Source organism: Pteropus vampyrus, unplaced genomic scaffold (genome assembly GCF_000151845.1).
Source record: "Pteropus vampyrus isolate Shadow unplaced genomic scaffold, Pvam_2.0 Scaffold4, whole genome shotgun sequence".
Lineage (NCBI taxonomy): Eukaryota > Metazoa > Chordata > Mammalia > Chiroptera > Pteropodidae > Pteropus > Pteropus vampyrus.
This window is the reverse complement of record NW_011888785.1, coordinates 3,803,006-3,815,261: the sequence shown is the minus strand read 5'-3', so window position 1 is coordinate 3,815,261 and position 12,256 is coordinate 3,803,006. Positions and strand designations below refer to the sequence as shown.

At 32.9% G+C, this 12,256-nt stretch overlaps 1 protein-coding gene across 2 annotated transcripts in view; it reads right to left on the bottom strand.

Moving 5' to 3' along the window:
- The window catches only part of AGR3 (anterior gradient 3, protein disulphide isomerase family member), a 13,771-nt gene extending 2,603 nt beyond the window's left edge, over nucleotides 1-11,168 (bottom strand). Inside the window, exons 1-4 of one of the 2 annotated variants that reach the window (XM_011362813.2) lie at nucleotides 10,946-11,168; nucleotides 8,228-8,363; nucleotides 4,300-4,363; nucleotides 121-173 (exon numbers count right to left, since the gene is read on the bottom strand). In XM_011362813.2, coding sequence (XP_011361115.1) covers nucleotides 121-173; nucleotides 4,300-4,363; nucleotides 8,228-8,333 — 223 coding nt within the window. In that variant the 5' untranslated portion in view covers nucleotides 8,334-8,363; nucleotides 10,946-11,168. Of the gene's footprint in view, nucleotides 1-120; nucleotides 174-4,299; nucleotides 4,364-8,227; nucleotides 8,364-8,592; nucleotides 8,723-10,945 lie in introns of those variants that run through there. The other variant, XM_023532636.1, reaches the window with a different exon arrangement.
- Between the last annotated feature and the right edge of the window lie 1,088 nt (nucleotides 11,169-12,256).

Here is a 12,256-nt window from a genome sequence, read left to right as displayed (position 1 = left end):
GGTAGTTGTCTTTTTTTCCCCCCAAATGGAATTTACTGAGTGCTGCCTTTACAGTTCTTACCAGGTCACTTTTTCTAGTTTATACTGGAAACACAATAAGATCTCAGGAGCTAAAATTACCTTGGCAGTATTGACACTCCTCCAAGTGATGAATAACCATCAATGGCTTGTTACTAAACAGAGAGAGCATGGAATTAAGTCAGGTGATTAACTCTGAGCCAAAATTTACAGTGAAATTAAATTTAAAGTTTTTGTATTTTCAACAAGACTTAAAGTAAAAATTTGACTGACAAATCATAGCAATGTAGTCTGTAGTAGTGTTAGTCAAAACATGGCCCCAGAACTTGGAGCATAACCAGGTAGCTCATTAGAAATGGAAATTATCAGGCTCATCCAGGCCCACCCAATCAGGATCTCTAGGGGTGAGGTCCAGGAATCTGTAGCTTAACAAGCTTATTCTTATGTACACTGGAGTACAGTTAGGAAAATAACAATCAATCCTATCTCCAGAGATGAAAGAATATTATGAGCATGAGCTTAATTTTCAATAAATATCTGGTATAAGATTTCAGGAGAGTCAAATTTTTATTTAGGCTTTTTTTTTTTTTTTTTTAGTTTTCACAAAAAGCCTATTAATAGTTGACTTTCACATCCTTTTGTTCTTGTAACAAGTCACAATATACAATCTCAGAGTTTCAGAGTTCCGTCTCTATACATTTTCCAGTTTCATTTTGATTTTAACTCTTTGAAAAAAAAAGTTTTTATGGTAGCTAATTGACTTCTCTGCTCATTAGAATAAGAGAAAAATTAGAATATTAACTATATTGAAGGATAAAGGAATTATGATTTGGATATATATAGGATGTTTTTTAAAATGTTTAATTTTGAGACGATGTTCAGTACAAAAAGAGATAGACTCTAATGTATACATATTAAGCATAAATCTTTTAAAAAACAACAGGGTAATCGTATGCAATACTTGTCATTGAATAACTCATTTTTTTACTTTAGTCTCAAAAGTGTTAAATAACACACTTTGAATTATTTTATTTAATTCTCAAACTTAAAATATAAGTAAAATTTAGGTAGGAATAAATCCTACAACTCACTTTATTAGATGTATAATATAGGTATAAAGCTAGCATTTGCCCCAACTTCAAACTTATTGGTGAAAAAGCAGACAAATCTGATAAATGAAATATTATTTACCTGCTTGTTTAGAAAATCAGCCCTATGAATATTTATTGGCATTTTTTAGAGGCAAGTATAGAACTCAGACCTCCTGAGCATCAAGTGGTAATCTTTCTACTAGATAACTCTGGTCAATCTTAGGAGGAATAGGTGTCCTGAGACAGAGAACGTATTAGCAGCATGAGTCATTCTGATCCCTGAACTGCTACCATTTCTTCCCAGCACCTGCCCAACAGCTAGAAACAAGTGTAGAAAAGACATTGATGTAACTCATGGTAAACTAATTTCAGCATCAGATTTTTGGGCAATTGGAGTCCAAGGAAAAATGTATCAAGACCACAGGAATCTCAGTCTTCACAATTCAGCCATGAATAATAGGTTGTTCGGGCATTCAAACGAAGACACTATTTCATTTCAAGAAAAGCACAGAAGTATTTCTGGCAGACGCTCAAGGAGGGACAGTCTGAAAAAGGGCTCAAAACTGTTTCAGCAAAGACATAAATAGTAAATATTTGAGGTTTCCCAGGCTGTGTGGTCTCATTCGCAACTATTCAGCTCAGCCATTGTTGAACAAAAGCAGCCATGGACAATATGTAATGAAATGCATGTGGCTGTGTTATAGGAAAACTTAATTTATGGACACTAAAATTTGAACTTCATGTAACTTTCATGTGTCCAAAATATTGTTTTCTTTTGATTAAAAAAACTAAATTTAAAAGTCATTCTTAGCTCACAGACCAAATAAAAACAAGTAGTGTCTGGTCTAAAATCTAGTTCATTAGATTTTAGACCACAAGACGGTCAGAAACTTGAGTTGAGAGAAAGCATAAATTCGCAGCAGCTCTACTTCTGAGAGTCTCTAAAACCAGAGCCTACCAAGCCTAGTGCTTATCAGCGTCATTTGGTGAATTATCTTTTAAAATTCCACATTTTTTATTTTAAACTTAGTAACAAATTCAAATGGTTTACAATCCAAAAATTAAGAAAGTAAAAAGTTTTCTTCCCATTACTGTCTTCCAGAAGTAAACAGTGTTATCATTTCTTATGTTTCTTTCCAAAGGTTTTCAGGTCACATATCTGAATATATGTAAGTATATGTACATGCACGTGTGTGTATGTATGTATGTATGTATATGTGTGTATATATGTTTACATATGACTAAACATATGATTATGTATACATATGTGCTTATGTGTATATGTATGTTTATGTAAATGCATATGATTATGTTTATGTGTATGAAGATAGAAATTATTTTATATGTCCATATGCATGTCCATGTGTATGTATACTTATATATTCCTCTTTTTTTTTCAAACTACAAATTCTAGCACACTATACACATATATTTGCGTTTTGCTTTTTAACATAAAGCCACATCTTGGATGTCATTTTGTTGTGCTTCTATATAATATTCCATTATATAGATATTCTTTAATGGAATATTATATAGATAGATATTTAAATGGTTTCCAATTTTTTGTGTTTAGAGTATTTCTAAACAGTTACAAACACTGCTTTGGTAATGTTATTTACATATGATTTTGCATATGGGTGAGTATATTTGAAAAATGAATTTCCATAAGTCAAATTTCTGGGTCAAAGAGTATGTGTATTTATAATTTTGATACATATACTTTTCATAGAAGGAATATGGTGAGGCAAGAAGAACATCTAGGGTACAAAGTCAAGTGTCAAGTGCTTTATTTTTGCATCCTAGGGTCTTCTCTTGCCTCACCCTAATGTCAGCCCTTCTTACTCTGAGAATTTAAAGAAATAAAATTTTGCAATAATATCTTTTAGTGCCTTAATGGCTTCATTTTTATAATTAAATCTTTGTAATTTATTGTGATAAAATATGAGGCAGGGATCCAAATTGATTTATTTTTTTCCAGATGGCTACCAATTCTAATATTTTACATATTCTATCACCCCTATCTCTGCTTTAAAAAAATGTCACTTCATTGTATAAAAAATTTCTGTAGTATCATTTTATTTCTATAATCTCCATTTGGTTCATTTACCAATAACATTGTTTTATCATAGCTTTGTCAAATGTTTCATATTGATTAAGGGTGATCGTAGACATCCTTGTCTTATCCAGACTTCAATGGGATACTTCTATTTGTTTTCCCAGTAAACATGATGGCTTTTTTGCTGGGATGGATGTTTCCTTGTTAGGAAAAATGAAAATAAATAAATATTGTTAAATAATAGTTCTTAAAAAAAATCAAACATGGATTTGCCTTCTATTAAATGCCTTTCAGCATTTCTGAAGATAGGAGATATTTGTGTGATTTATCTCTTTATAAATATTAAATTATTTAAATTAATAGATTTCTTAATCTTGTATCTTCCTAGCATTTCCAGACTAAATCTCATTTACTCAGGGTGTATTCTTTAAATGTTCTGCTCGCTGTTCTTTGTTAATATGTTGTTTGTTTATTACATTCCTATTTGGAAATGATAATTCCATAGACTTCTTTCTTTTGTAATATTTGTCCAGTCTTGAGACAGTATTTCACTCAATTCTCACTTGGAATCTTTCCTTCTTCTTTAAAGAGTATTGTAATTGAATGTTCTTCAGATATTTGATAAATTCCTGATGAGCTTTTTAAAAATACAAGTTTCTCAGCTCCATCCCCAAAGATTTAGTAAGTCTGTAAGAATACAAATCATGTCACTCTTGGTCACTGAGTGTAGAACAGTGCTTGGCCATAGCAATAGCTACTCAGTAAAGTACTTGACAGATTGATCATGAGTATGGATTTTAAAGGAAACTTTGAATTGTTCTGATGATCAGACAGCCTTGAGAACTGCTTTTCTAAGCCAGTTCCTGTTTAAGCTTGTATAATGCCTAATAACTAATAACGTTTTTTATACAACTTATATTCAAAAGCTTGCTTCGGTAATTAAGAAATTGACACAAAGGTATTTAGAGCTCTTGTTTATAAAGAACATTTTAATGGCAACTCGTAGTCTAAAGAGCATACAGTAATGAAGCAAAATACCTGTGGTATCCTTTCAAAAGCTAACAAACTGGTTTGGGGCTTTTCTGTGAGGAGGTACCTATATGATCTGTCAAAATTAACTGGGCGGGGTTTTACCTTTTTCGAGTATGAAAGAGACCTTCTTCATAAGTCTGTACCCAAGTGATGTCATCTCCCCATCCTAAAACATAAGAAAGAAATCAATACATTAACATAAAGAGCTCTGAAACGGGTGCGTGACAAATACCTATCTATAGATATTTATGCTATCAAGCAGTCATCTTACAAATGGTAGAGAGGCTATATAATTATAATTGGATACAAAGAGGTGACATCCTTTCAGATTATAGTGCTGAGGTTTTGTGACTGTGTTTCAAACCACAAGGCCCATGGCCTTGAACCCAGTAGTGCTGAATAAGTGCTGTTATTAGTGATGATTGAAAGAACTCTGGATCACACAAAACCTCTGGCTTTTAGAGTGAACAGCAGAAAATAACAGTGAATGTTTGCATACTTTGTAAGTCTATCTGGAATACTTTGGACCATACTATATGTGCCCTTGTGTCTTGAGTATCAAAAGATGCTGACCCCTTCTAAGTCAGTATACATAAGTGCCCTTGTGTCTTGAGTATCAAAAGATGCTGACCCCTTCTAAGTCAGTATACATCATGAAAAAGCAATTCTAAAGTTTGCTTTGAATTTTGTCATAGAAAAAATTCTGGTGTGGGAATTTCATGGTTGAGAAACACAACAAAAACACAGGTGTTCTGGAAGCTTCCAGAAGAATGCTGGGGAGGGAAACAGAAAGCGAAGAGTAGAAGGAGAACCTGCTAGCCTTTTAAAAAGTGTTACTGGTAGTTGAGAATGTCTTTTAGAGATTAAAGAATAAGTTCATTGAGGAGAAGAATGCACAGACTTTCCAGAAATAGTATTTTTAGGAAATGTGTCAGTCATCCTTATGGATGAGAAAAATTAAATTAATTTGAAAATAGAAATATTTGCAGGCCAGTTTGGACCCAGATTTTCTCATATGTTGTCAGACTGCAGCTTCTGGTTTTGATACCATGGCTGAAAGGTGACCAGGAATTATGAAGCAGAATTACAAAGCAAGATGAACACATTTCCGTGATTTTCGCTTGTTTGTTTTTGTTTTTGTTTTTTGCTTTTTGGTAACAGGTGTATTAAAATATAATTCACACAAATACAATTCATCCACTGAAAGATTAAGCTTTTTTTTGTATATTCACAGAGTTATGCAACCATCTTTACTAGCAATTTAAAAACATTTTCGTCACTTCAAAACAAACAAACAAACAAACAAATAAACAAAAAACAACGCTGTATTTTTTAGCTGTCACTCTCTAATCCTTCCATCCCCCCCAGCTCTAAAAACACCTAATCTACTTTCTGTCTCTATAGATTTTCTTTTCTGGATATTTCAGAAAAATGGAACCATATAATATATGGTCTTTTGTGACTAGATACTTTTACTTAATATAATATTTTCAAGGTTCATCCATGTTGTGGTATGCATTAGTACTTCATTTCTTTATATGGCCAAATATTATTCCATTGTATGTATATACCACATTTTTATTTATCCATTCATCAGTTGATGGACATTTGGGTTGCTTCTACTTTTTGGCTTTAACGAATAATGCTGCTATGAACATTATATGAAGTTTTTATGCAGACATATGTTTTAATTTCTCTTGGGTGTATATTTAGGTTTGGAATTGCTGGGTCACATGACAACTCTACATTTAATCATTTAAGGAACTGTCAGACTGTTTTCAAAGTGGTAGCACTATTTTACCCCCTTACCAGCAGTGTTGTTGGTTTTTGCCTGATTTTAGTATCTTAACATTGGAAGACATGTTATGTTTGTTTACTGCCTTGCCTATCTGTAATCATCCTGATTTTCTTTATAACTTTGCTTGAACACGTGTAGTGACTTCATACCACACTTTGCATTAAATAAGAGTTATTCTAGGAATGGCCAGTGAGACTGGACTCCTATTTAATTTTTTGATTCTTCTGCAAGTAATATTCAATGCTGGAGCTTCAGCAATGGGAAGAATTACTATTCTCTGTTCCTGTTTGACTTAGTCCCACAAACATTAAAGGAATATCTGCAGTATGCCTTACTCCACTTAGCACTGGGTGTACAAAGGTAAGACAATGACATTCCTGTTCTCAAGCCATTCATAGTCTTGTAGGGGAGCCATATTGTAGTGTAATTATTTGTTATACACTTTATCTCATAATCTCAACAGGCCAAAGGTGATGCAGTTTAAACTCTCTTCAGGGTCTTTGTTCGTTACCATAATTCTTTTTCCAGCTATGCTTGCTTGTCTTCTGAGATTTTATTTATTCATCCAAAATATTTATTCAGTGCCTACTATATGCCAGTAACTGGGCTGGATGCTGGGTGCTGGGCAGTTCTTTTGATTTAAAAATAAGTTAAAATTTCTTTTTTTTGTGTGTGGGGGTCACCATTTTGTTTTCTTAAAAATGTTATACCTTTTTCCCAATAGTCTTCCCTCTTTTTCCAAATACTCTCTCTACTTAACTCTTTGGTGCTTCCCCCTGCTTTAAGGGGCTCCATATTCTACTCTGCACATGGTACCCAAATTCTTCTCTCTTATCTCTACCTTTAATCCTCATTCATTTTGAGCCTTATTCTTTCAATTACTTCCTACATGCTAATAGATGGATGGTAAAGGCTTAACCAAATGTAAACTGATTCTTAAAATAATGGAGTTATCAGCTGTCATTTTTTCTATTCAGTTCTAAATAACCAAAATAGCAGACTCATCAAGTTGTTTAAAATTTAACATGTATATTGAGTATATTTTAAAAAATTCACCAAAAAAATTTAATAGACACTTGCAAGTGAATACACAGAATGTTGGGACCTTATGGTACAGTTGTAGCATGCTGTTTAACTCACTCCTGGAGGGTCTTTAAGGGCAAAGACTAGCTTAGTCTTTGGCACTTTCAGGCTATGGAGCTCATTGTTTTATAACTATAATGTTTGTATGTAGAAATACATCATAAATTATACTTAGGAAGATATTTCCCTCTTTTATTACTTTTGCAAAAACTTCTGGTTTATAGTTTCCATGATTCTAAACTGGAGTAGAATTAATTAACTTTGATGGACAATTGGCTGGCACTCAATACACCTGTTAAAGAATGAATGAACTTGGAAAGAATATCAATATTTTAAAATTTGAAATTGTGCTATAATTGATCTCCATTTGCTCCCATCACATTACTATTCCAAGTAGCAGTCAAGTGTTTAGTGGTTTATACTTCTAATTTTAAATTAGCTATATGGAGATGAATGATTTTGTTCTTATTTCTGTTACCTGGAGATATAGGAGCCAATTTTGAGAATTTTCTTTATAAAATATTTCTTTATAGATGAAGATATATTTGTTTCTTACGTGAAAGAAAAACACTAAATACAAAATAGAAATGTTTTCTAAACACATAGCCGGTGATAGCTCTAGATTATGATATCGAAAACCACTGCAGCTGTTTTCTGGAGTCTATATAGCAAACTCTTGGTTAACCAAAATTCTCAGAGGAAGGGATAAAGTATAATTTTCTGGGATCCTAGTATAAGATTCCAAATTATTTTTTTTTTTGCCTAAATACATAGAGGACATGGAATTGAAACAGATTTTGAGGGATATTAATTTCCTGTAGGACATTGTTATGCTATCAACCAATATTATTTTCTAGGATTCTGGTTACTAAAGTTACAAGCAACCAAACCACTCTGCCACTGTTTCTATAAAAGATAACAAATTGTTATCGTTTTTCAGTTGGTTTAGTTCACTCTTTAAATTCAACTGATCCTTTCTGTTTTTTGTTCTTGTTGTTGTTGCTGTTTAGTTTGCCTATTTTAAAGTGGTAAACAACAAAATATTACAGTTAACTAAGTTTGCTTTGTAAGGAGACTATGGGTAAGAGACTGGGAATTTTGAAACAATCCAAATGACTGAGTTTAGAAAATAAAATGAGATTCCAGTACCTCTTGAAAGTGTCTGAGGAAGCCTCTTTTCTTTTTTGATTGCAATGGCAAGGTTGGAAGAAACCGTGACCAGTATGAGGCAGAGGAACAAAGCTGAGTGTGACATCGTGTGTTCTTGAGAAGCCCTCAGAAGAAGCTAGATGATAGAAAATAATTTTCAGAATCTAGTAGCTTACTTCAAGCTTTCATTAAGACATTTGTTATCCAATGCCACATTTTTACAATTGTAATTAAACCTTCTTGTACACAAAAAAAATTTGCTAAGAGTCATGCCAAACTTATGCTGACAGTTTGCTCTGCTTGCATGGGTTGACATGGTACAACCTTCATTTGCATTTTATTTAAATTTAAAAAATTCAACCAACTTAGTAAGCATCCACTTGGAGAAAATCCATATTCTGGGCATCGTGGGAGCAGTTCGATGAAGTTGAAAGAGAATTGGATGGGGCCACTCAAAGCTCATCTCTGAGTGCATTTACAGCACTACAGTGAAACTCAAATAAGATAGGGTTTCTTAAAGGTCTTTCAGCTCTAAAGCACAATGCAAAGGTGAATTCTGGCATGTATAAATATCCTTTTGATTTCTTCTTGATCTGATAGATTAAAACAACATTTTAATTTCATACCAAGTTAATAATATTAGACAGGAAGAAATATTGCTTACAATAGAATTCAGAGAAAAAGTGGAATATAAAGGATTCTTATTCTTCAGTTCCTCTACAGTTACTTTTCTTTCTCATCCTTCCATCTGTTACTTAGCCTTTTGTCCTTCGGTTACAACGCAGCTCTTTTTAAAATCAGATTTATTGTCACATTGCTATAAATTAAATGGATGGGTAAAGAAGCACAGACTTGCTGCACGTATTGTTCTCCCTTGGTTAGCTAGAATTCAAATGGATTTTCAACTCAATGTACTATCCCAAGATATAATCAAAAGTCTAGAGTTAGACCTGAGCTGGTCTTAAACCATTTGATAAATATATTACATGGAGTGTTTAATACTTATGACATGTTCCTCAGTTACAACATGTATAGCATATAAAACCCATGCGAAATAGTTGACATATGTAGTTTTGAAATCACCTCAAAATATACAATGTACAGAAATCTTTCATGTTTATTCAAAATTCCTTCAAAACAATTTTCCTGTTGACTTATTTAGCAGTGAATTCCTCACCCAAATAGTGAATGACTGTTTTGTGATTCTGCTCAAACAAGAATGTTGCTATATATAATAACCGTATTAGGCATTGCGGGAAAATCGAGAGATTAGTAAAACAAACCCTCCTTAAAATAATTAACTGCCTGATAATGGTAATAGGCTCATCATGTAATATATCAACTGTAGTCATGGAGAACAACAACTTTGAGGTGGGGAAGTGTATAGATTCTAGGTTTCCCCAGACGTTTCCTCACTCCTCTCGTTCTAGTATCCTTCCCTTGCCAGTGGCTTTCCCTTTCAGCCCCCCTCGGGATTGAAAATGGTTGCCGCTGCAGGTTAGTCCCAATCATTTTCTTTCCTAATCTTCAGTGAACTCGTTTTATATATATATTTTTTGTATCCAGTTATTAAAAAAAGAAACCCTGTTAAACAATAACCACAGTACCTGATAAGGACTTCATTTTAAGTTCTTATAACTTATTAATACCATAAAACATTTCAGAATGCCATCTTTTACCGTAAGGACTGGTCATCTTGTACGTGAAAGACTAAAACAAAGAAAGAGTAAATTTTAGTAGGGGATAGAGATAGCCGAATCTGGAACACAAAGCCCAGTGTCGGGGGCGCAGGCTCTCTCAGGTGGAAAGTTGCAGTAGAGAAATGGAAGAAACCATTTAGGGCAGGGTCTTAAACTGAAAGAAGCATCAGAAAAGGTCCTTTATGGTAAAGACAGATAAGTAGGTGGAATCTATATGAAAAGAGAGAAAGTATAACTTTATCATCTTCCTATTTTAAAACTGCCAGGTTTAGAGTTCAGTGGAAACCAAACTTAATTTTTTTTTCAAAATTCAAATTATTATGGATTATTGTTAAAGAATGTTCTAATGTAAAAAAATCAAAATGTCAATTTTCTGTTTTACATTGTTTGATAAATGGTAAAATATATATTAAATGTATTCTATGACAAAGCTGACCAATTTATATATTGCTATTTTTGGATACATACTGCTTTACTTCGTGAAATGGAATGAGAATTGCTGAGGATTCTCTAACACCAGACGCATGGTTAAGCTGCTGGGGGACACAGGAATATGGACCTGGGTCAGCTTACAGTGTACTCAGGAGGCACATAACCAAAAGTCTACAATTAGGTGTTATAAACATTGGCCAGTTAACATTTTCTAACACTAGTATTTTACTTTTCAAAAGTAATTCAACATGCCATTTACTTAGATATTATATAAAAATATTCTTTATTTTAAAATAAAACAACATTTAAAAGAAAATAGGGAAAAACAATTGTTACTTGTAGCATAATTTTTGAAGGGTCCTTTTTTGGTCAATGCTATTTTATTATGATATCATTAATATAAGTAAAGAATGAAAGTATGAAGCCAGCAAAGGAAATTCAGTTCATTAGAAGAAAAATATAGAATCTCATTGAACGTTCCCTAACCTTTACTGAAGACCTCACTTTTGAATAGCAATCTTTGGGTTATTGAAATATAGCAGAGCTTGACCACTGATTAAATAATCGAGAAAGTTTACTTGCTTACCTGAACTAGCCAGTGCTCTTGCTGGAAGTATATTCTGGATGTTTCTGGTTTAAAATGGGTGTGGATTTATTGACACACGCACGAACACACACACCTCTGACCTACAGCCCCACCTGCATCGAAACAAGAGCGCAGTCACCTGGCAAACTTACAAAAATAGGCTTGTCTGAAAAACCCTGCATTTCTTTCCAGTTCTCGTGTTTCTCACGCTAAAAAACAACAACAAAATTTTCTTTTTCTCTAAATTAAGATTGAATGTCCTCATAAAATGGAGCCAAATACAATCTTTGGGCTGTTTTCTCTTCTACCTTTTACTTCCCAAGGTAATTTAATGTTTGGCTGGAGTTCAACACCAGAAAAAAAAAAAAAGGAGGGGAAAGAAAGAAACTGGTATGAATGTAGGAACTGTGTGTACACCTCTGTTTTTGCTGAATGTTCAGTGAGCCTCGTAGATTAGATATGAAGCAAACAGAAATTCCTAAGGGTTACTCTGTTTACAGGAATGCAATTAACAGCTAAAGAGATCAGTGTTATTTTTTTTTCCAGAGAGAGAAAAAATAAATAAAATGTTGTTTTAAAATTCCACATTTTTATAATTCGATTACTCTTCACAGTGTTTTTATAAAACCCTTTACTTTACTGTGCAAAATATAGGAAAACAGGCAATTAGTTTGTTTATATTTATCTAACAGTTAGACTTAAAAATTTCATAATTAGTCCAGTATTGTGGTAAAACATTTTTCAAGTATATTTTGTGTCAAAATAAAAAGGCAAAATAATTCATCACATAAGTCATAAATTGAATTTAGGTTTAGGATTACCTATCCATTTTGTGTATGTGTGTGTGTGTATTTGTGTGTCCATCTGTCTATGTTTCAGTTTGTTAATCTCTCAGAATACTAAAAAAATAAACATTGCGAAAAGGTCAACAGTGGAAAACAGATCTCCCTCCCACCCATCTTCCAGTCTATGTGTCTTCTAACTGAGACAATACTTATCAACTTCTTGAGGCTTCTTCCAGAAATATTTTCTCTATATTCAGCCATGTCCTTATCCTTTTAGTGTCTGTCTGTCTGTCTATCTCCCTACCTATCATCTACCATCTCTGTATATATCTACCTTTTTTTTATTATTTACACAAATGGTGCCATTCTATCAATACTTCTGAACTTCTATTTTTTATTTAATAATATTGAATAGTGTATCATATCAGAACAGGTACTTATGAAACTATTAAATGAAAGAGAAAGACTATCCTATAGAAAAATTTATCTTTATTTTGTAAATCCTGTAGAGAAAAATATTTACTTT